At 39.9% G+C, this 25,672-nt stretch overlaps 1 protein-coding gene across 1 annotated transcript in view; it reads right to left on the reverse strand.

The window, feature by feature from the left end:
• The window catches only part of LOC124857545 (polymeric immunoglobulin receptor-like), a 70,890-nt gene extending 61,383 nt beyond the window's left edge, over positions 1 to 9,507 (reverse strand). The window contains exons 1-3 of the mRNA XM_047348848.1: positions 8,954 to 9,507; positions 7,442 to 7,756; positions 804 to 1,115 (exon numbers count right to left, since the gene is read on the reverse strand). Coding sequence (XP_047204804.1) covers positions 804 to 1,115; positions 7,442 to 7,756; positions 8,954 to 9,023 — 697 coding nt within the window. The 5' untranslated portion in view covers positions 9,024 to 9,507. The remainder of the gene's footprint in view (positions 1 to 803; positions 1,116 to 7,441; positions 7,757 to 8,953) is intronic.
• Positions 9,508 to 25,672: the final 16,165 nt, after the last annotated feature.

A 25,672-nucleotide genomic window follows, 5' to 3' on the forward strand; every position in this document is an offset into this window, starting at 1 on the left:
GAGAGATATTTGATGAACAATGATTAACAGTAAATTAATAAAATGCTACCGACTCGACCTCACAGGGATCCAACCCCTTAATAGTCAAGTAAATGAGAACATAAACTTCTATAACAATCATACAAGTATTAATATAGAGACAAGATTAACATTGCCATCCCCCTATGGTGAATTTTAAATAGTTTCAGCAGCAGGACAGATTAAAGGTGCACCTCTAGTAAGGTCATATTATTATATATTGTCATAATATTATTTATGGCAATTTATTATTAGGAATAATATTATTATTAGGAATAATAAATTACTATGAATAAAAAGGGAACAAAATGATAAACAATATAGTATTGAAATATTTAAATATTTACAAAATGTCAAAAACGTTCAAAAAATAAATTTGGAAAAACACTCAAAAAATATACAGTATATATACATAAATATAAATTCTAAACAATAGTACAATAATCTTCACTTCTTGATATCAATGCCTTGTAAGTTGTTTTTATTTTTTTGGCTGGGTTTATTTACCTGTATTTTCCTATATTTCTTCTACATTACATTTCCTGAACATTATTGAAAAAATGCAGTAGAATAGGCTTCCTATAAAATATAGATGGGTTTTTGCAGAACTTATTCTGGAGTTTTGTTTCAGTATAAATCCACCCTGGAATATTCCTTCCATGCAAAAGTAATTTGACTTGAGCACTGGGGTCATTTTAATCCTTCTGTAAACAAATAAGTACTAATCAATAAGAAAAAAACTCTATTAATCAATTAGTCATTAAATGTTCCATACAAATACTTACCAACAGTAAGATTAATTTGCCGGGGTCCCTCCTCCTTACCATCTATATACAAGCAGGTGTAAGTTCCACTGTCTGACAGGTTTACTTGCTTGATAGTTATTGAGGCGTTTCCACACTTTAACTCATCGAGAAAATGAGAGACCCGACCTTTGAACTGCTCATCTTGACTTAAATGTTTAAATTTGCCATTCTCAAAAAAAAATACGTCCTTGCCATCTTTTTTCCAGTCAAAGCTCTTATCTGTGAATGATGTGTTAAAAGAACAAGGTAGGATGACATCCTCATATACGTCCACAGTAATATTGACAGGATCTGAAAAACAAAAACATGCTTCATTAAAATTGTTCACACGTTCTTTAAAGTTAGTCTGAAACAGTTTAATAACATTTAACCAAAAGAAACATGCCTTTGAATGTATTTATTCAATATTGAGTGTTTTTATATATATGATTTGTTTTTTCTCTTACTGTGGGGAAAACCCTCTTAATATCATGTCTGGGGAATTTTAAAAAATTGATAAGATGTCTGTTTCTCCTGCCCTCAAGTGCCCACGTGTTAAAATTACTGCAGGTATAAACACACCTAACTAGGAGGAAAAAGATATTTTCAGGTTCCTATAGCAGCTTGTCTGACAAGTATTATTTAACAATGAATCTCTGTCTGCTGCCTACATAAATCATACAAAAAACTATCACAGCTTTACTGAAACAAAATAAATAAATGTTGTAGAGACAAGAAAATCTATAAATTAAATCAAGTCAAAGTTGATTTTTTTTCTTGAAATACTTATGACACATTTTAAACAAATATATTGTTTATTTTGAAGTGATTGTTGATGAACTCTGTGTCCATCTACTGGAGATGCCCTGATTTACACTTTATGATAATATTTGAATCCACAGCAACACATTGATTTTAAATGTAGTACAATGACTGGAGAGAAAACAACAGTTACTGTTTAAATTTCAACCTGTTCTTTTTTTTTTTTTGGACGTAAATTAATGTGTTTAAAATGGAAATGTGGGAAATAGATCAATATCTGAAAATCATCAATTAAATTTTATTTTATTTTATAGCAAGCTGTCTTTGCTGAGGTAACACGTAAGTCTTTTGTGTTTAATGAAAGCCCCCTCTAGTTTACTTTAAAATATTAAGGTATATATGTAGTGGTTTTGCAAAAAAGTTCACAGTGACTAGTATAAAGATTTCTAGTGATCAACTCCAGGAGGATAAGAAGATTCTATGGGGAAAATTAAGGATATGTTAGATAGTTGTTAATGTAACTAGTTTGGGAGTAACATAAATCCCTTATTAAACAGATTTCTAAGATTTCCTTTTTCCACCTCTGGAATATTGATCAAATTTGAAATATCTGGTCCAGGAGATATGCTAAAAAACTAAAGTAAGTAAACTTTATTTAATAAGTAATAAGTAAACTTTATTTATATAGCACCTTTCAAAGGTTAAAAACCACAAAGTGATTTACAATAAATACCAGCATTAAAAAAAGAAGATAAAACATAACAGAAAAGAAAACAAACATAATACATCTAACATCATACAGCATAAAACGCTCTAAAAGTCAGTCTGAATAAATAAGTCTTCAACTGCTTCTTCAAAGAATGAACAGAATCCAGACAGCACAACAATGTTTTTTCTATTCATAGAAGCTACATCTGGCCTGGCTTCCTGGAGGGTGACATCTGCTGAGCTACTGCTGCCAATAACTTAATGTTGTCTTTACATAGTTGATACACTGGACCCTGTCTTTCAGTGTTTAACCCGGTCTCTCTCCCAGACAGAACCATCGCATATACTGTGCAAACTGGGCAATCGCACAGGACCTCATGATACTAGGAAGACTCACGTCTGTAATTTTTTATTTTTTTAAATAAATGCATTCGTTATATACGACAGTGTCTGTTTCCATCGAGAACATATAAAAATGTAAAAGAAAATGCAACAACTTTAGTGGGTTTTTCATTGTTACTATGTTATTAAGCCTCCCTGAGGAAGGAAGGGGAGGAAGCCAACATGTCAGCTGCAAGAGAACGCGACTGATTTCACAAGAACGAATCAGGTTCTGGGAAAAGGAAAGAAATTAAAAACAAGGAGGAACTCAATAGGTCACTACAGGGATCACTGGATAAATTTATCAGCACTTTCAGAGAGGTGGTGCCCAAAGCTAGCTCGTCTGAATATGATAATGTGGTGGAACCATCTAGCATCACCCTCACCAACACAGAGGCAGAGCCTAGCGGGCTTCAACAACAGAAGGACTGGAACATGGGCACTGAGGATGATGAGGAAGTCTGAGGTGAGGAAAAAATAAGTAGCTGTAGTTCACAAATATTTTATGATGAATCATGCTATTTTCATACTGATCCATTTAGCTGAGCTGGACCACACAATCAGCTCTCATTTTTTCTAATACAACTGATCAGTTTGCCCTGGAAGAGGAGTTCCTGCTAACACCTGATGAAGAGCATTGCTCCAGCAGTGAAATACCAGTGCATCTTGCAGACCTTGATGACCACAGCTATTGGCCCCAGAACCTGGATACCAAAACACTGGATTTACTTGTAGAAAAGAGACCGATTAAGGTTTCCGACTTATGGGGAGTATTGGTCTAGGTTAGAGAGCAGGGCATTTGTGTCCTGGAGAGGCCACAAGTACCCTGGTTCTGATCCCACAGACGCTCACTCTGGGTCGTTGAGCAAGACCCTTAGCTCCTGAATCCTCCCCAGGAGCCGCACAGTGGCAGCACACTACTCCCTAAGGGATGGATTAAATGCACAGGAAGATTTCTCTATTGTGAGATCAATAAAGTCTAGATTATTATTATTTCATTTATCCATGAATCAAGAAAAAAAGACACTTTTCTCATGACTTCTATGTAAGAAAGTTGCCCAGTGGTGAAAAAGCTTGCAGAAACTGGCTTCTTTATTAGAAGAAAACAGATTATTTTGCTTTTGTTGCAAACTGTTTAATAGGAGTGCAAGTTGGTCCAAATTAGTTAATGATTAGCTAATAATGGCAATAATGACTGGAGACATTTCAGTACTTTGTGGAAACAACACAAAACGTCCCCTGATCATATTGCACACGCTGCAAAATGGATGGAGATGAAACGAAACATAATTTGGCATTTCATAGAACACATTTGAAGCTTTATGAAGAGAACAATGGTAACTTTTTGGGATTAATAGAGATTCTTGCCAAATTTGATCCCACTATGCAAGAACATGTCAGGAGCATAAAAAGTAAGGAAACTCATAGACATTTTTTACGACCTTGGATTCAAAATGAGTTAATTTCATAACGTCAAATACTCCATTGTGAATGACACAAAGAGAGCAAAACATTTCTCTGTGCTTCTTGATTGCACACCTTATAGGAGCCATCAGTAGCAAATGTCACTGATTCTCTGTTTTGTCAATATGACATCATTAGAAGTGGATGTAAAAGAACATTTCATTGCCTTCAACCCAGTAAACGACCAAACTGGAAAGGTACTATCAAATGCTGTCATGGTGGAACTGAAGGCCCTTGGACTGAGTATAAATGTCGCAGCCAAGGATATGATGGCAGAGCGAATATGAAGGGACAAAATCAGGGAATCTAAGCCCATATTCAGCATCTCAATTCCCAGCCTTACTTCATGCCATGCGGTTACCACAACCTGAATTTAACACTTGGAGATATGGCAAAATGCTGCCCAAAAGCAATGTCACTTTTGGTATTGTAAAACAACCTTATACCATATTCGCTGGCTCTCCTAAACGAAGAAAAAATACTCAGAGCACAAATTCAGAATCTCACGGTTAAACCTCTGTCTGAAACAAGGTGGGAGTGTCGGGGAGAGAGTGTGAAAGCAATCAAATAAGTGGCATTAAGGATGCTTTGCTCCAAGTGTCAGAGGACTGTAACGACCCCAAAATTAAAAGTCAAGTCAAGTCAATACAATGCTCTGAATTTCTTATTTCCATGGTGATATGATATCTTGTTTGCTGTGAACACCGTCAGTAAGACACTCCAGTCAAAAGACATGCAGCTTGACACGGCCTTATCGCAGCTATATGAATTAATTCACTTAAAAATACAGAGACATTGGATTTGTGTCTGCAAAAGCTACTGCAACAGAGATTGCTTCTGATACAGACATTGAACCTATAATAAAAGCAGCAAATGGAAACGTGATGAAAATGAAAATATTCCAGACCCAGAGCAGGTGTATATATCTGAATATTTCAATGTAATAGTGGACCGGACCCTCGCTGCTCTCCATACTCGCTTTAAACAAATGCAGGAGTTTGACAAAACTTTGAGATTTCTTTTTGATGTGACCAAGCTGCGTAAAATGGAGGAGACTAACCTGCAAAGGCAGTGCGAAGAGTGAGTGATGCTGTGGGCACATCCGAATCTCAGGATATAATTGCACTGGACCTCTTTGCAGAGTTGAGGATACTTCGAGATATAATCCCAAAGGAAACAACCACAGTACCTAAAACACTTCGTTACCTCAAACGGACTGAAAGAACTTTTCCTAACTGTGAGATTGCACTCAGGATCCTTTTGACCTTTCCAGTAATGTGGCATCAGGCGAGCGAAGCTTTTCAAAGTTGAAACTGATTAAAAACTATTTGCACACCTCCATATCACAGAATAGACTGTGTGGGCTTTCTCGGATATCCACTAAAAAGGATATTGCATCCAAACAGTACTATACAGACCTTGTGGTTGACCTTGCGACCAAGAAGGCTAGAAAGTTGACTCTGGCATGAACAGTCTCTACGCAATCTGGTGAGTCCATTTCATACTTTAGAGTTACTGTGCAGTGAATATATTGTGTAGAGTTTTAATGAAATTGAAAAGTGTCCTAAGCTACTTGTGTAAGAGATGTCAAGATGCTAAAAATACAGTGACTGAGCTGACTTGATGCAAAGCTACTTGTTGCACTGTTGATTTTTTCCCTTTTTGAAATAAATAGCAACAAATCACAGCTAAATCTAAGCTGTATTATTCTACTTGATACAAACGTATTGCAGCGTGACAATGTGTTCAGTATTACTATAATAGCCATGTCTGTGTGACTGTTAAGCCTGGTTTATGCTTGACTCATCTACGCAAAGAACGTCGCTAACAGCGTTTGCAGCGTTTTATACTCTGTGCGGCTTTCCCGTGCTGTACCCAATATTCTGGCCAACTCTAGGGGGGGTGTAGGGCACAGATCGCAGGTTTTCATGTGCAATTACGCATCCATATCAAAGAGCAGGGCCTCACATTTCAAGTTCCCACAGGGCCTCGCACCCTACCTGCGACGGCTCTGCTCCCAGACACAGCTACTGCCTGAGATTTTGCTGCGACTAAATGTATGTCTCTGTTTCATCTTGTACACTTGAAAACTGGCTCTGAGATTCTCTGCATAGCTGTTAACCTTTTACTTTTCTTTAATAAAGAAGGTGTTCCTGGGTCAGTGGTTCTGTGTTTCTTTATATTTTTGTGTGTATGCTTCGTCTTCTCAAACCCCCAGTCGGCCATGGCAGGTCCCAGCTCTCACCGAGCCTGGTTCTGCTGGAGGTTTCATCCTGTTTAAAGGGGTGTTTTGTTTTCCATTGTCAGGATTGCTGCAAAGTCAACGTCACAATGCAAGCGACAGTCCACTTTCCAGGAGTGAATGCTTCATGTCAGTGATGCAATCTGCTCCTTAGATGGAAAAGTTTTTAAGCAATTTTAATATTAAACTGAACTTGAATTAACTGTTTGATAATTAGGCTCAGCTGAGTTGGAATCTGTCTGTATGACTGGGTTGAGTTTATTTTTTTCTTAGGTGCTTTGAGGTGATGTGTTGTGAATTGGCACTATATAAATAAATTGAAACTGAACTGAATTGAAATTGATAAGGAAACTCTAAAAGTGTTTCATTGTCACCATCTTTAAGATTTCATTATCGCTGCAATGAAAAAAGCTACAATCTAACATATTATAAACATTCAGACTTTTTTACAGACAAGACTGGTCATATCATCCTGGATGGGGTATTTCCATCACCTCAGAGAAAAGGTAGCAAGCCTAAATAGTGAATTAGGCCAGATGAATGAAGGGAACGCAGCTAGAAATGGTAAACAACATGACAGCCAAACACTACTTAAAATCCCAGAAGCAAAACAGTTAAAAAAGAAGGAAAAAAATACACTAAGATCATAATGCATAACTACATAATTTATAACCTAAAATAAATGTCTGATGCTTTCAAATATTGCTTATTTTATCAATGTAGATTGGTCCATGTGCTTCAGTTCTTGATTTCAATTCCTTTAAATGTATTTTTCAGCACAGAGCTTAGATTTTAGCTAGGTTTATTTACTTTTACTTCTACTTTACATTTCCTGAAAATTATTGAACAATTGCTGCAGAAAGGGCTTCCTTTAAAATATATATAGCTTTCTGCAGAACTTATTTTTCTGCTGGAGTTTCTCAGCAAGAAAAGAATAAATCCACACTGGAATGTTCCTTTCATGCAAAAGCAATTTGACTTCTGGTGTCATTTTAATCCTTCTGTGAACAAACAAGTACTAATCAATGAAAATATAATCTATTAATTCATTAGTCTTTAAGTTTTCCTTAAAAATACTCACCAACAGTAAGCTTAATTTCCACACGTCCTGATGGAAGACTTCTACCTTGTTCATAAAACAAGCAGATATAAGTTCCACTGTCTGACACCTTTGCTTGTTTGATAGTTATTGAGGCGTTTCCAGACTTCAGCTCATCTTTAAAATGAGAGACCCGAACTTTACACTGCCCATTTTGACTTGAAGGTTTAACTTGGCCATTTTCATAAAGAAATATATCTTTGCCATCTTTTTTCCAGTTAATGCGCTTATCCAAAAGTGTTTTGCCAAAATAACAAGGTAGGGTGACATCCTGATCTGTTTTGATCTTGACATGACCTGAAAAAAAAAAAAAAAAACATGCATCATTAAAGTGTTCACACATTCTCCCAAAAGTAGTCTGAAACAGCAGTTTGATAACATTTAATAGAAACAAACACGCCCTTGAATGTATTTATTCCATATTGACTGTTGGTTATATGTGATTTGGTTTTTGTTTAATTATGGAGGAAAACGCTCAAACATGTCTGAGAAGTTTTATGAAATTCTTTAAGTTGGGTGTTTCTACTGCCCTCAAGTGTCCACGGATTAAAATTACTGCAGGTTTAACAACACATAACTAGGAGAATAAAACATAAAGTATTTATATTTTCAGGTTCCTGTAGCAGCTTGTCTGACAGACATTATTTAACAGAATCTCCATCTGCCACCAACACAAACCATCTAAACTGGTATTACAGCTTTACTGGAACTAAATAAATAAATGAGACAAGAAAATCTATTGACTGAATTTAGTAAATGTTGTTTTTTCGTTCAAATTTGTTTCTTCTTTAAAGATATTTAAATAATAACTTAATTTAAAAATTACTTTATTAATATTTAATCTTTAAAGTAGGATGTAACAGATTCGAGATGGTCATTTCTGCTTTCGTTAAATAAAATAAACAGTAAAAGCTTATGAGAGTTAATTGAAAACAAACCAACATGCTTCAGATTTTTAGTTCTCTAAAAACAACGGAAGTCAGAGCTCTTATTCTTGGCACAGAAATTAATGCAGCAACCAGCGTAGGCAGTTCATGGTTGTCGATTCTCAGAAGCAGATCTGGGTTTTAAAGACGCAGTACACATCCTCCCCTCAGATTATCCGATGCGCCACAAATGGTGCAACATTCAGAGTCAATAATAAGATATTTCTACATTACAAGCATGAAATAAAAATACAAGTATGGGGGCAGATAGATGCAGTTCTTTCCTAGCGACACTTCAGCTGTAAAGGATGAAGTGTTCAAGTTATTCTGAGCCACACCTAAACGCAGGAGTGAAGACTGGTTTCCGCTATTTTATTACTCTTTATAAGCAGCCTGGTGACTCTTCAAGCTCCAGAATTTTACACCATTTCAAACGGAGGATTAATTTAAATGTGACAAACGTGCTTTAGCAAAGAATATCTGATATTACTAATAAATTTCCGAATAAATTGTATGTATAAATTACTACTGAATAAAGTGATAAAATGACTATATTTGGTTTTCTTACCGGTTTCATCACCAAACGACTTTCCAGTAAACGTCAGAATGCAGAAAGACACCAGAACAAGAAGCTCCATAGCTGCTCTCCACTGAACAGTTTAATCACCAGCAGATATTTCTAGAAGACTGTGGAGCCACTCCTCTCAGACTCGGTGCTCACGGCTACGTTTTTTGGTTAAAAGAGAAACGTTTTTTTTATGTTTCTACCGTTTGTGGACACAACAGCAGCGCGCGTTTCCTTTGACAACGGCACGATTTATAAAAAGATTTCCTGATCGGAAGCACTCCGCCTATTGGCGAGGACGCAGTTTGGTGATAGTTCTGCTATTGGAGCAGAGGGTCATTGATGATGTCACCTGTCAGCTTAGATCTTACCCGGACTTTCAACAAAGGGTCCCTGTTTGACTTGGTAATGTGATTAATGTAACATTTATGATATATAATAAGGGCTGCACGGTGACGCAGTTTGTAGCACTGTTGCCTTGCAGCAAGAAGGTCCTTGGTTCGACTCCCAGCCGGGGTTCTTTCTGCATTTGTATGTTCTCCCTGTGCATGCATGGGTTCTCCGGCTTCCTCCCACAGTTCAAAGACATGCCTGTTAGGTTAACTGGTTTCTCCAAATTGCCCTTGAGTGGATGGTTGGTTGTTTGTGTGTTGCCCTGTGATGGACTGGTGACCTGTCCAGGATGTTCCTCCTGCCCATCCCCTCTCTATGGAAGAAGCGGTATAGAAAATGACTGATTGAATGCATAATGAAATAAGAACCAGTCAAAAGTTTTAGAAACACTTTCTCATTTAATGGTTTTCTTTATGACTATTTAAATTGTACGTAGATTCTCAAAGAAGGCATCAACACTAAATGAACACATATAATGACTAATATCGTAAACAGTGGAGTAGACCATGGCAGGACACAAGGGTGAAGATCACTGGGAGCGAGCTGCAAGAATTGTAGTAAATATTTTTTAATTTGTGATTAGAAGTGCTATCAGGCTTAAATTATTCAGCTTTCTTTTGTCTTTTCCTGGTTAGGTATCAATATGATCAAACCCAGCTTCATGTTGGTTGTCATTAGTTCATTTTGCTTAATACGTTCAATATCTGCATTAAAAATACAACATTTTTATGTCTTTTTAATAGAATTTAGAAAAGTTTGCTTGTATACCATCTGAGCCATGGGCTTTATCTGATGATGCTTTTTTAATAGCACAGCCAAATTCTTCAATTTGGAAATCCTCTTCACAAATATTTCTAAATGTCTCATCAGTGGTAAGAATAACTTTTTAGATTTTTCCCAAAAAGGATTCTGAGTCCTGTTTTGAATATGAGGATGTTACCAAAATACTTTAACATTAATTAACTTCTTTAGATATTTGTTTCAACTCTGTGCATTCCCCAACGTTAATTATGAGACTTTAAATGTTATTTTTCTCCTGTCTTTGTTTTTCTACATTTTCTAAAATATAAAGTATCTTTTCACCTTCTTCCAGCCACCTGGCTCTTGACTCTATGTACACCCCGCAAGCTTAATTTTGATAATTGTCCAGTTTAGACTGCATGATACTGGTATTGATTTGGTCTTCTTCACTCCATTATGATTTATAATATGAAATTAATTATTTGGTTATTTCCTCCATTTTTCTCCTTTTCTGTATTTTTTAATGAAGAAAATGGAACATTTCCTTAAAGGCAATTAAAAAAAAATTCCCATTGTTACTCATCATTCTTTAGTGAGTCAGAAATTAATTTCCAGTAACCTTTAAATTTGTTTCTAGTTTCCTTTTCGGATATTCGCAGGTTTATAGTGCGGTGATCAGTGTAATGTGCTAAAACTGGGTTCCAGCAGAAACTGCAATTTTCTCATCCAGTGCAAAGGGGCGAATGCTTGACGTCCATTATTTGTCTGTCTGTGCAGGTGCCTGAAAAGAAATTAATTAATTATAGCAGAATGTAGTCTTCAGTTGAAAAGTCTATCCAAGAGAGAACAAAGCATTGCTACAGCTCCACAAGACGCGTAAACCAGCAGATTTGCAGATAAATAAGCCACGTTTAATACGCACTAATAACAGCTCTCAGTACAGGGATTACCAGGAAGAGAAAGTGTTTTCTTCCTATAGAGCAGCCAGATCTATGACAACAAGCCCAACGTTCAACCCACCACTCTGTGTAAAACAGAGGCCGTTTGTAAACGGTATGAATGTATTCAGTTATTAGGGCATTATTCATAAACAGCAGCAAACGTATGCTAAACAGTTTTACCATACACATTTGGAACAAATAAGATTCTTGGAATAACATACTTTTAAACTAAGATTTTTAAAAAGTGAATTTTGCATACGTAACAACAAAATGACAATAAACACAGTCAACAAAAAACTTATTTCAACATCTGTTTAAAAGAAAATGCACACTTTTTATATTCATCCCATATTTTCTCCACATATTGCAACTCATGCTGTCTTATCACTCGTTTCTCTGTCACTCTGGGCTCTGACGTCAGTGTTTTTGGGGGTCAGTCAAGGTAAACCCCAAACCCAGTCTGGTGAGCGCGATAACAAGGAAACGGGGCGTGGAAACGACACACTACCTACCACTCGTGTTTTGCGTTATTGTGGGGAGCTGGGAGATAATCAAGAGGCTTCACACGGAAAGAAAACCAAGCCCAAATAAGTAACTTCACGTTCAAAGACAAGCCCTCATAACGCAATATGCGAGTAACGAGATTTAGAAGCGACTTTAGAAAAAAACACGCCCAAACTCGCTTATAATAAGCGGACTTGTCAACAGTGACTCCCTTCAGGAAGCCACAGAGACAGCCCCCCTTCCCTCTGCTCCACCAATCACCAGCCAGCTCGCTGCCCACATACATGCTGGCCCAATGGCAGACAGAGAGAAATAACAGGCTGGACAAAGGTTTCTTTTATCTGCTGACTGGACAGTCTTTCTGTTAGGTACAAAACACCATTAAAAGCCTGAATAAAGTATGTGTTGTAGAAAAATTTGTTTTTACCAAGACAGAGACTGATGATTGTCACTCATAATCAGCTTTATTATAATCTTGCAAGAGAGAAGGATTTTTTACAGCATTGGAGATGTGCTCAGTATTGCTGCCAAATCGTTCTGCCTAGACAAAGCAAAGGTTCTCCTTATAAGCTACAACAGTTTTCAAGGTGCCTCTCATGAGACCTGTTGTCCTAGACATAATCTTAACAGTGTGGCATACATATTATCTCACACAGCTGCAAGCAGAAGGCTGAGAAACCATTACTCTAAGACTAAATAAGAGAAAAATGGAACAACACTGAGGGGTTCTAATACTTTTGACAGTTCCTGCAGAGTATCAAAGTGCAAATCAAGCAAGTCACTAAAAATTTCCATAACATATGCTAAATATATTGGTACCAAACAGAGATCTGTCACTATGGCAGAGTAAGGGCAGGAAGAAGATTGAACGCATCAAAAGTCAAAGACTGTGATGCCTTCAACATTATCTCATGCTCTTGCAACTCTAGGTCTTTGACTTCATATAAAATTATGCTTTTATAATCGGCCCTAAATGACTCCACTGCAGTTCTTCTATTCCCTTTTCTACTCTTTTAAATTTATATATTATAGTACACTCTATGGTTGCACTTATACAATACAGCAGGCTTGGTTTTAACTGGTGCTGCTACATTACAGTTACTGTACTAATGTTTGTGTCTGTTTTCTTGAGATGTACAGTAAATGGTCTGGATGGTAAACAAATGGTCCTATAAGGGATTAATAACGTTTTTTAGACTCCGGGCCTATTGTTGCATAAGCATTTTTAATATTTTGTAAATATATATTTGTATTTATAGCAATCCTGCAAATCTCTCCTGCATGCAGTTTTTTATGGCGACACAATCAAGTTTTAGCTCACATAATAGTATAATATTGTCTTTAAAATTAATAAAGCAAAACATTTCCAGATGCACGTAGAACCTTTGTTGTTTCTTTATACAACAATGCTGTACTGTTGACCTTAGTTTCATGCAAATGCAATGTTTAAGGTCTGCCAGCAGATTTCACCATATTTACTTTTATCAAATGCTTTGAGATGTTAGGAATAACCTTTATTAATATTATTTATAGCTGTTTTTCCCAATTATACCATAGTGATATAAATCATAAGTTCTAATGTTTCCTTTTTGTTAGAATAGGATAAGAATGCTCATCGACACACATTACAAGGATAAATGACCCAAGGTTTGTCAGGAATGACCTGAGGCTGGGGAACTGGGTTTGATAGTGGAGCAGCCAGTAACTGGTTTGATTAGAAAGCCACAGCACACATAATCTATTTATAATCACTGAGGGAGGGCACATCCATTGCATTGGAGTGCCAGATATAAAACTACATGTGACCTTCTTTCAAGGCTCTTTCGTCATCATTTTCACAGACGGCGACGGTCCGAGACGGGAGCCTCAGCGCTGATCTCTGTAATCATTCCTCTGCCTAATTTAGATTAAAGGAGCTGAAAGTTCCAGTCTTAGCCCCACCCACTCTGTCCCTCCTCAGTTGATAAACTCCACCCCCTCCACAATGAGAGTTGAGCAGCTCAGGTGAAACACAGCTTCTGCAGCATCAGATCTGACAAGCATTACAGGTCCTTCTGAAACAATTAGCATATTGTGATAAAGTTCATTATTTTCCATAATGTAATGATGAAAATTTAACATTCATATATTTTAGATTCATTGCACACTAACTGAAATATTTCAGGTCTTTTATTGTCTTAATACGGATGACTCAACATCTGAATCAACGAGTTAACTCTAAACACCTGCAAAAGATTCCTGAGGCCTTTAAAACTCCCAGCCTAGTTCATCACTCAAAACCCCAATCATGGGTAAGACTGCCGACCTGACTGCTGTCCAGAAGGCCACTATTGACACCCTCAAGCAAAAGGGTAAGACACAGAAAGAAATTTCTGAACGAATAGGCTGTTCCCAGAGTGCTGTATCAAGGCACCTCAGTGGGAAGTCTGTGGGAAGGAAAAAGTGTGGCAGAAAACGCTGCACAACGAGAAGAGGTGACCGGACCCTGAGGAAGATTGTGGAGAAGGGCCGATTCCAGACCTTGAGGGACCTGCGGAAGCAGTGGACTGAGTCTGGAGTAGAAACATCCAGTGCCACCGTGCACAGGCTTGTGCAGGAAATGGGCTACAGGTGCCGCATTCCCCGTGTCAAGCCACTTTTGAACCAGAAACAGCGGCAGAAGCGCCTGACCTGGGCTACAGAGAAGCAGCACTGGACTGTTGCTCAGTGGTCCAAAGTACTTTTTTCAGATGAAAGCAAATTCTGCATGTCATTCGGAAATCAAGGTGCCAGAGTCTGGAGGAAGACTGGGGAGAAGGAAATGCCAAAATGCCAGAAGTCCAGTGTCAAGTACCCACAGTCAGTGATGGTCTGGGGTGCCGTGTCAGCTGCTGGTGTTGGTCCACTGTGTTTTATCAAGGGCAGGGTCAATGCAGCTAGCTATCAGGAGATTTTGGAGCACTTCATGCTTCCATCTGCTGAAAAGCTTTATGGAGATGAAGATTTCATTTTTCAGCACGACCTGGCACCTGCTCACAGTGCCAAAACCACTGGTAAATGGTTTACTGACCATGGTATCACTGTGCTCAATTGGCCTGCCAACTCTCCGGACCTGAACCTCATAGAAAATCTGTGGGATATTGTGAAGAGAACGTTGAGAGACTCAAGACCCAACACTCTGGATGAGCTAAAGGCTGCTATCGAAGCATCCTGGGCCTCCATAAGACCTCAGCAGTGCCACAGGCTGCTTGCCTCCATGCCACGCCGCATTGAAGCAGTCATTTCTGCAAAAGGATTCCCGAACAAGTATTGAGTGCATAACTGTACAAGATTATTTGAAGTTTGACGTTTTATGTATTAAAAACACTTTTCTTTTATTGGTCGGATGAAATATGCTAATTTTGTGAGATATGAATTTTGGGTTTTCATGAGCTGTATGCCAAAATCATCTGTATTAAGACAATAAAAGACCTGAAATATTTCAGTTAGTGTGCAATGAATGTAAAATATGTGAATGTTAAATTTTTATCATGACATTATGGAAAATAATGAACTTTATCACAATATGCTAATATTTTGAGAAGGACCTGTAATAAAGCTGGTTCTGAGTGACCATCATCAGTCTCTGTCTTGGTAAAAACAAATTTTTCTACAACACATACTTTATTCAGGCTTTTAATGGTGTTTTGTATCTAACAGAAAGACTGTCCGGTCAGCAGATAAAAGAAACCTTTGTCCAGCCTGTTATTTCTCTCTGTCTGCCATTGGGCCAGCATGTATGTGGGCAGCGAGCTGGCTGGTGATTGGTGGAGCAGAGGGAAGGGGGGCTGTCTCTGTGGCTTCCTGAAGGGAGTCACTGTTGACAAGTCCGCTTATTATAAGCGAGTTTGGGCGTGTTTTTTTCTAAAGTCGCTTCTAAATCTCGTTACTCGCATATTGCGTTATGAGGGCTTGTCTTTGAACGTGAAGTTACTTATTTGGGCTTGGTTTTCTTTCCGTGTGAAGCCTCTTGATTATCTCCCAGCTCCCCACAATAAAGCAAAACACGAGTGGTAGGTAGTGTGTCGTTTCCACGCCCCGTTTCCTTGTTATCGCGCTCACCAGACTGGGTTTGGGGTTTACCTTGACTGACCCCCAAACAGACTGACGTCAGAGCCCAGAGTGACAGAGAAACGAGTGATAAGACAGCATGAGTTGCAATATGTGGGGAAAATATGGGATGAATATAAAAAGTGTTCATTTTCTGTTAAACAGATTTCATTTTTCAGCACGACCTGGCACCTGCTCACAGTGCCAAAACCACTGGTAAATGGTTTACTGACTATGGTATCACTGTGCTCAATTGGCCTGCCAACTCTCCGGACCTGAACCCCATAGAGAATCTGTGGGATATTGTGAAGAGAACGTTGAGAGACTCAAGACCCAACACTCTGGATGAGCTAAAGGCCGCTATCAAAGCATCTTGGGCCTCCATAAGACCTCAGCAGTGCCACAGGCTGCTTGCCTCCATGCCACGCCGCATTGAAGCAGTCATTTCTGCAAAAGGATTCCCGACCAAGTATTGAGTGCATAACTGTACATGATTATTTGAAGTTTGACGTTTTATGTATTAAAAACACTTTTCTTTTATTGGTCGGATGAAATATGCTAATTTTGTGAGATATGAATTTTGGGTTTTCATGAGCTGTATGCCAAAATCATCCGTATTAAGACAATAAAAGACCTGAAATATTTCAGTTAGTGTGCAATGAATCTAAACTATATGAATGTAAAATTTGCATCATGACATTATGGAAAATAATGAACTTTATCACAATATGCTAATATTTTGAGAAGCACCTGTAGTTGCATAGTTTTACTCAGAGTTCTCAATCCTTCTAAGGCTTGGGTTACAGATCCGTCAGGAGCGGTGTTATTGGGGATAAAAGTACAACACATATCTCCAAACATGGCACAGACGCCCCCTTTTTCAGCTAGCAACATATCCAACGCCATTCTGTTTTGTATTGCCATGAGAGAGGTGGGGGCTAGTTGTTCTGAGAGACCTTCAACAGCATCCCGGGTTAAGTTGGCCAGTCGTAGTACATTGTAATGAATATAATTAATGCGGTCTACATTCTTGTTAGGAGTTATTGGAATAAATGCTGAGATTACGGGGATATTTTCAAAGCCGACAGCTACTTGATTCGCTAATTTATACTCATCTGGGACTCCTCTTGGCACTCCAATTGCATCAATATAGGAGGGAGAGTTCTACGTGAGATCAAAGGAGTTAGTTGCACGCTTCCTTAACACATGTCTGCGCCTCCGAGCTGTTAGGGTAGATGAGTGTTATTAGTTCTTTTTATGACTTCATCAATTAACATCAGTGGTGCCTGTAATCTGACCATAGCCTGACCAGGTTTCCTGAGGGATCCTAATCAAAAGTCTCCTGTCACCACAATAATAGTATAAACCTGCTCTAGCCCACCTTCCAATGTTTGAACCACGTTCAGTTCTGTTACACCAATCCTGTGGAATTTCACCTAGAAGCACAATAGCATTTGGAGAGGTAAAATTAAAACATGTATAGCTTCCATTTCCTTTATAAGGGGTAAATGGTCCAGCGAGAGTTTTATTGTTAATGGGCGGAAACATAGTAGCCAGTGTGGTACAGTTAGTGGGTGTAGCTGCCTTGATTAAATTTAGCATACAGTTATAGCCCCAAGTATCAGAGGGGTACAGAGGAGCAGGTTCAGTGTAAAGGGAGGGTCTCGCAGCTGCACAGGCTACACAGTTAGACATATGATTTTCTTGCGCAGTCTCAGCCATCCATTCTAGCCATAGGTTAGCTTCAGTAAATCCTGTTTCCAATGTTATAAGGTCCTTCACGGTATGTACATCTACAAAATGGACAAGGGACGGCCCAGGACTGGGAATAGGTGATGCTAGTTGTATCTTAATAATGCCTTTAGGGTCTTTTTCTGATTTGTCAACACCCATGACAAAATAATACCCATTACTTGTCTTAAGAGATTGTGGGGTGAGTTGGACATATGTCAGATATCGAGTGGTGAATTTGAGGGGGATCGCAGGTCCACCAGGTGCTGGTGTGGCTCTAATCAAGGATATATTCTTTTGCAGCTGTCCTAAGTTGTTCCTGCGGTCATAATGATGAGTGTAACTGCCTGGTCCAGTGTTCCACAATACCTGATCCCAGCTTCCACACAGATTCCGAGACAATTGACTGGGGTGGCCTCTCAACACACACATATAGATGTCATAACCACGTCAACCCACCTGGTTGGTTCCACAATTAATAATGTTACTTAAGTCAAGTTGTGCTACTGTGATTCCTTTAGTATTAGCATGAATGGTCAATTTGGCGCCATAAGGGTCAGACGGGCTGCGCATAATTATAGGAGGGGGCCGTTTAGTTTCGGTGCTCCCACCGGTGCCCTCCATTTTGGTCATTAGTGCAGCCGCGAGTACTATAATTAAGCATGCCTGGAACCGACAATGCAATGGAACTCGTTGAAATCAAATCATCTGTGAACTTTAATACTTTCAGAGAGAAGATAAAAATGAATTAAAGCAATATCAATATACACCTCTTACTCCAGAGGGGACAGAAGGATTCTTTTACATTAACTATGCTTTAGGCCCAGCTGCCTCTGCCTCACCTTTGCCTGAGGACTATTGCATTTCGTGCTTTTGTAGTCTCAGGGTGCTTAAAACCTTCTGATCCTCAGCAGGGATGTCTTGACCCCTTCTAAGTGGAGGATGTCTTCTCAGTCCTATTAATTAACTGTTTCTTCATTAAAAACAATGTCTGGCTTCAATCACTACAGTCCTTATGGCCCCTGAACAGTAAGCACAACACTGATGAATATAATAAAAGAGTAAAAATGCAAAACATATAAAATATAACTTTTGTTAAGTAAAAATCATAAATTGAAAATGTTATATTATTTTATTTATTTTTTGTGTGTGTCTTATTTTGTCCTCTGGGTGTCGCAGTCTCGCTGTTCGTTGGTTTCTAATACAGGTGACATCTTGTGCGCTGGTGTCTGTTGGTCTTCTTTCTTCAACAACTAAGGTAGACTGCCTAGTTGTCTGACAGCTCAGGGGATTATTCTGCTCCTTGTGATGAAGCTGTGTTTCCTCCAATCTCCTCACTGGCTCCAATGAAACCACGTGTCTCCTTTGCCCTTCAGCCTCACTGCGTGGGATGTCCTCTCAGTCACTGGTATGGTCCTGTGAATCTTGGCTCCACCCACTTTCGCTTGATGACTCTCAACCACACCCACTCGACCTGGGGTGTTGTTGGCTCTCTTGTAGATCTCTCAGATCCCAGAACCTTGTTGTAGGTTTCCACCACAGTGTGTAGCTGAGAAAAATAGTCTTTGTGTGACAGATTCTGTATATCACCTGTAGATGTCAGAACTGCTCCTCGTGGTCCTGGAAAACTCCTTCCATTTTCCAGCTCGTATTGAGTGTATCCTGTGGTTGAGTTCACTGAACACCTGATTGACATCAAAGCAAGAGGTAATGCATCAACCCATGATAATTTGGTCTGTGCACAGATTTTAGCCAATTTGTTTTTCAGGTTTTGATTCATTCTTTCAACTTTTCCTTGGGACTGAGGGTGATACACCGAGCCAGTGTTTCAGCCCCAAACTGGACTCCACCTGTTGCAGCTCCTGGTTCTTAAAATGGGTTCCATTGTCAGTCCTTATCTTTTCAGGAAACCCGTGTCTGGGAATGTAATGGTTAATGAGACATTTAACCACAGTTTTACTATCTTCCTTTTTCGCTGGCCATGCTTCTGGCAATCCTGTGAAAGCATCCACACACACAAGCAGATATCTGAAACTTCTTAGTGACTGCACCATGTCTGTATAGTCAATAATTATTTCCTTTCCTGGTCTTGTGATTAAAGGCAATTTTACCTGCAACGGTGTCAAAGTTTTCTTTGGGTTAAATTGCCCACACACTGTACAGCATTTAACCGTGTTTCACCATGTCTGTCATAAAAGGATGCCACCACTCCTTCAGATTCTCCAGCATCTGTTTAATTCCAACGTGTCCTACTCCATGTGCCTCAGAAAAAGACAGCACGTCTTTCACCCTAAGAGGTTTAGGGTGTGTTAAAATACTTTGCTTATGTGAACCTGACATGCTCGTGTTTCCTGCGGTAATAACTCTGCCCAGGAAGGAAACTTGCTTCCTTGTTATTTGTAGTTTATTTTTAGTGACCTTGAATCCATGTTTATGTCTCAGCATGAGTTCTGTAGTTTGCAAACAGAGCTCCGCTGTAGATGCTGCCAGTAGTACTGAATTAGAGTCACGTTCTGTGGTAGGGGGCAAGTCTGTAACACATCTTTCAAAACCTGGTTAAATATACCTGGGGAAAGGGCGAACCCTTGTGGCAGATGGGTGTAGCGCAGCTGCTCCCCTCAATAGGTGAAAGAAAAAATGTCTCTGCACTCTTCTGCTAATGGCAAACAGAAAAAGGCATTATCTAGATCAATACATGTGTACCACTGGTGTGAAGGTTCAAGGTTGGGGAGAGCAACATACAGGAACAGTAGGAGTCACCAGAAATCATGTGCCATGCTGTATTTTCCAGTACCTTTTTTCTCTACAGGAAGGATGGGTGTGTTCCATGCTGAGGTTTCTAACACACCTGCTGCCTTCAGGCCTTCAATGGTGTCTCTGATGCCTTCCAGAGCTTATTTTTTGGGCAGATACTGTGGAACCCAAATAAGCAAGGGAGATGCAACCTGAAAAGAAACTGGGGTGCAGGGGGTTAATCCTACATCTGTGGGCCCTTCAGCCCATAACTGAGAAGGTAGGCTCTGCAAAAGAGCTGCAGCTTTGGGATGATCTGTTTTTTCTCTTCCAGGATGATGTATGAGCATGTCATGCTGCAACAGGACTTCATCAGTAGCTGTACATTTTATACAGTATGTGTCTGTGCTTTTAGAATACCTTAAGTTGGTGACTGAGGTGTCCTGCCAGTCCCCAGCCGCCAGAGAGAGCTTTACCACTCCTCCCAATTCCTTAGTTTGATGCTCAGGATGCAAAGAAAGAGAAACATGAGGAACAGCTTCATCTGACATTAAATACCATTCTGCTTGGTCAAGTGTTAAATCAACTGTTCCAGCCACACCCTCAGGAGCCACATAAATATTTTGGATGAAATAAACCATGTCCTACCTTCTACTGTTTCATTAAACAAATCCTGGTACCATTCAGTGTGACAACAGTCGTAGAACAGAGTGACATGGGGCGTGTCAGGTGGAGAGGTGTAGGGGCAGAGACTTTGAATCCAGGGTTTCCACAGCTGATACACAGAGAAGATGCTGCTTGGAGAAGAAGGTGCGGTCAGCAGTCCCCAGTAGATGTCAGCATATTCCTCTTCAACTGGCTGTAAAAGATATTGTCCATGCTGAAGCATTTGTCCACATGCCAGAGGAACCATCTGGAAAGGTTACCGTTAACCCATCAGTACCACACAGCACTGATGCTCACAGCTTCACTAATAAGTCTCTGCCCAGCAAATTAACAGGTGTGCTGGGTGAAAACACAAAAGGGTGAGTTACTCTCGGAGTCCTAATCTGAACAGGAAGTGGTAAAGTCACAGGCAGAATTTGTGCAGCCCCTGAGAAGCCCATCACAGAAACAGTCTTGGTAGAGAGCAGTGGTTTAGGAGGTTGCTGTGTTATGGTGGAATAAGTAGCTCCAGTGTCCACTAAAAAATTCAGACAGTTCTCTCCCACCTTTGCAGGCAACATGGGATCTGCTGTGCCCACGCTGCCTCATCCGTCCTGTGTCTCATCCACGTGTCCACGGCAGCACTAATGTGCTCTTTAGGATGCTGATTAGGGTCCCAATCGAATTGTGGGACTGCAACGGGGGCGGATACTGATTTCTTATGGCCTTCCCTAGGGCTGTCATTACACGTGTCAGGGGTGTGTCATCAGGGTCCTTACTGCAATCAGCCTTCTGTTCTATCTCCCTAGCCACCGAGGGACGCACAGATCGTCCCAAAATTGCTCTAAAGTCACCCAAGGCCAGTGTCATGCCTTTAGTCAATGTATCCAATTCCTGTAACCAGACACGTCCACATCCTGCAATAGGTGGCAACTTATCCACTAATACCTGTACATCTCCCAATGAAAAAGGGACATATTTTGTCATTCCAGCTGATGAGGTCAACAACGGACATTGAAATCTGGACGGACCGCTCTGGCTATGAGTAGTCATGGTGTGTGTTCTTCCAGAATCTTTAAACTGTTTTTCTGTCATCTGTTGAGAAGCTTTCTCATATAAATCATGCACTTTTGATTCCAATAGTGTAACCCCTCTTAAAAGTCTAAGCGTTTCTTGAGCTTCTGTCTCTCTTAGGCCCTACTTCAGCTCTTTCACTCAACCAATCACTGCCAGAAGCCACACTACACTGCTCAACACTTGCTTCCTCCTCTGACACGTCTGGCTCAGGGATCCAATTGCCTTTCAGGGATATCTCCACCTTTACAGGAGTTCCCGCTGTCTGCCGGTCACCAGGGCTGGGTGCCTCCGGCCACGTTTTCTGTCTAGATTGTGAGTCAGAGCCGCATGCTCCGTCTTCACCGGACACTTTCAAAACACTTAATTTCTCTTTAAAATTTCCCAGGAGGGTCTGGCTCACTCCTGTAGGTGGGTTCACGCATGGGGTAGAGTGCTGCGGGGGAGAGTGGTGTGTAGGGCCCTCTTTATCTCTCTCTATGCGGTCAGAGAAGGGCTCATAACAGGCAGGTCCTCCCACTTGTGGTGTGTATACTTTTGACAGTTCAGGGACAAACGGGTTGTAATGCGCACATAACTGGCCTGATTCTGTGTCTCCTCTAATATACATTTCTCCATTTTGCACATCTATCACTGGATATATACCATGTGTGAGACTATAGGGCGGAGGGACACTTGCCGGGGGTACTGCTGTTTTTTCTGACTGCTTCTTTTGTGTTCTGTCCTTGCTGCAGTGAATCAATCCCTGCCACCAAACCAACAAACTACCCCATCCTGTCTCTCTTTTACCTGCGTCTTTTGCTTCAACTTTATACTTTATTCCACCAAGTCGTCCTTTCTCATCAGCTTTAATCTACCAACTTTCTTTATCCTTCAGATACCTCTTATATTCATCTACCTGTCATCCATTCCTACTCCTCCTTCGACAATCATTTCCATGATCTTTTCTATAGTTTTCTGAACTTCCTTCTTTGACGTTTTCTCATGTTTTTCCATAAAGTCTGCCAGCACAGTTACCTGATCTGACAACGATATCCAGGGACCTCTTCCCCATCCATCATCACTCTTTTCACCATCAATCTCTCCTGCCATGTTGAACAACTTGTCTCTTTTTTTTTTTCACCCTATGGCAATACAGTTTATAGTAAAATCACCGCTTATATAATCACTCACACTCAAGTGCAGCCATTCAGCCATTCGCAGCCACTCATTTGTATTCTCTTCTCACTCATATGCATAGTAAATCCAGTTAGACAAATACAAAAACACAACAGGGTATATAGCTGGCGCGCCGCGGAGGGCCTTTAACTCTTCCACTCAGCTGGACTTTTTCAATCTCTCCTGGTCAACCGCTGTGATGCCAAACCCGGTTTGACACCTAGGAATCAACCCTCCGTTGACTCCCTGGAATTCCTTTTACTTAATCTTATTATTACAGTTTCATCATTTAAGTATCTCAACTGGCTTCCTACACCTGCCGATTCAGGGTCTCGGGGTCCTATTCCTGGCCACTTTGAGGCGTCCTCAGTCCCTCGGGGAGGCTCTTACTAACCCCAGCCTAAATACCCCAGTCCTCGTCAGGACTGAGTTTGGATTGCCAATTCCGGAACTTATTTACTTCAACACCATCACCATTTAAGTATCTTTGGTGAAAAGTATGTTACAGCCTCAACATTCAAGTATCTCGGCTAAAATTTATCCGAAAAAAGCCTCACCATTCAAGTATCTCGGCTAAAATTTATCTTGTGTCAATCAACAAATATTTTTACTCAATATATAATTTCTTTACCATAATACATTATTTCAACCAACAAATATTTTACCCAAAACTGGTCAAGACTGTAAATTTAAGAGAAAACATATCTATTCCACAACACCACCTACACTATTAGCAGGCAAAAGCAGATTAAATATAAATCTCCTTACCTTTTGTTTTGGGTCGACCCTGTGGTGTTGTAGAACGACGTCCGCCTCGTAGTCAATTAATTATCCTTTAGTTAGTGCCAAATCCGGGTCACGGCACCAATTGTTGAGGTAGAAAAACTTTACTGGCCGTCAGTTAACTCTTACATTACTCCTCACCTCTCATCGACTCTTTATTTGGCACCCCAAAGGACAATCCTCAGTCAGAGACCAGTTGTAGTTTCCACAAGTTTATTAAAACCAATCTGAATTCAGAGAGGGAGACATCACACTTACACTGCTATACCTTGGAAATCCATGTGTGTTGTCTCACTGGGGGCTGCGTTGCATTACATTTTATACCCCACGCTGCTATGCAGTACACATACAATCATTCTGTCTGTGGATGTCTCCCCAGCAACAGCATAAAAAACAGAGACATATGTCATTATTTAATTAAGAATTGTTTCCCACACGTGGATACAGACAGAGAACACCTGCAAGCCTTGTCCTTGAATAATGAACACTCATGTGTTATAATACTAGAGGCTAGTGTTAGGGTTTTTTCTAACCTTCAAAAGCATAACTAAAGCCAATAAAAATCAGTCTATAAGCAGCAAAGTCCCAAATATATCTTAGTTTTAACTACTAATAATAAGGCCTTTATATTTCCACAACCTTTAAAATACCGTTAATAAAAGGGTCAAAATGCATAAGCGCCGACGGCGCGTTATGATCAATCTTCTGTTTAAAATCACCCTTTAAATAAAGTTCGTCTTAACTTTAAAACATACAAACAAGAACACAACCTGAGCATGTGTGCTGCAGATATTCTGCTAACACCAAGATAGCTGAGTTCAACACAACAAAACCAAACTTCATAAAATGAAAAATGTTCAGATAATTTCATCCTAAATCTTTCTCTGCCCAAACCATAACCTCGTTGAACCGTGCTGAAGAGGAGTTGTCCGGGCAACGACGAATTTTGAAGAATTCTGTGAATGAAAGGATTAGCTTCCAGCTAACCTCTTGTTGAGGTAGGAAAACTTTACTGGCCGTCAGTTAATTCTTACATTACTCCTCACCTCTCCCCGACTCTTTTATTTGGCACCCAAAGGACAATCCTCAGTCAGAGATCAGTTGTACGCTTCCACAAATTTATAAAAAAAACAATCTGAATTCAGAGAGGGGACACACACTCACACTGGTACCTAGAAACGTCTGTGTGTTGTCCGTTTTGGAAGGGCCACAAATACCTTTATATACCCCTCGCTGCTATGCAGTACACATACACAATCATTCTATCTGTGGATATCTCCCCAGCAACCATATAACCTCTTCTTCTGGTTCTTCTCTTATAACAAACTTATCGTGTCTGGCCCAATTTATGACCTTGCCCTCTCTGTGCGCTGTTCTCCCCTGTCTTCTTCTCCCCCATTAGTGATTCCTTGTCCTTCACTAATTTATGACTTTGGACTCTCTACTTCCCTCCCCAAGGACCTTGCACTTTCTATGCTTCACTCCCTAAGCTTGACCCCCCCTATGCTCTATGTACACATGCCAGTTACACACAGAGATAGTTAATATTACACACATAAATAGTTTATATTCTACACTCTGTAGCTGTTTGATGGCACGGCTACTGGTTACTGGTGACCATGGTGATGCGTCCGTTGTCCTCCTTCGGGAAACTGCTCCACTCGGAGTCGTAGAGACAGCGTCTCTGCCGGGAACTCTCTATAACACAGCCTGATTCTGTAGGCCTCAGAGAGAAAAGTCAAGCCAGGCTTGTACCTTAATTCCCGTTTATGAATGAATCTACCGGATACACGAGCAGTGATTCATTTGTACTTATCTTAGTGCATATGATCGATGATTGTATGACACTCTCTGATCCAGTTGAAGAGTTATGTCTTTTTGCCAGCAAAGAGACATTAGCGCTGTGCCTCCCCTGTCCCGATGATCACCGGTGTGAAAGAGAAAGACTTAT

Source organism: Girardinichthys multiradiatus, chromosome 20 (assembly GCF_021462225.1).
Source record: "Girardinichthys multiradiatus isolate DD_20200921_A chromosome 20, DD_fGirMul_XY1, whole genome shotgun sequence".
NCBI classification, from domain to species: Eukaryota; Metazoa; Chordata; class Actinopteri; order Cyprinodontiformes; family Goodeidae; genus Girardinichthys; species Girardinichthys multiradiatus.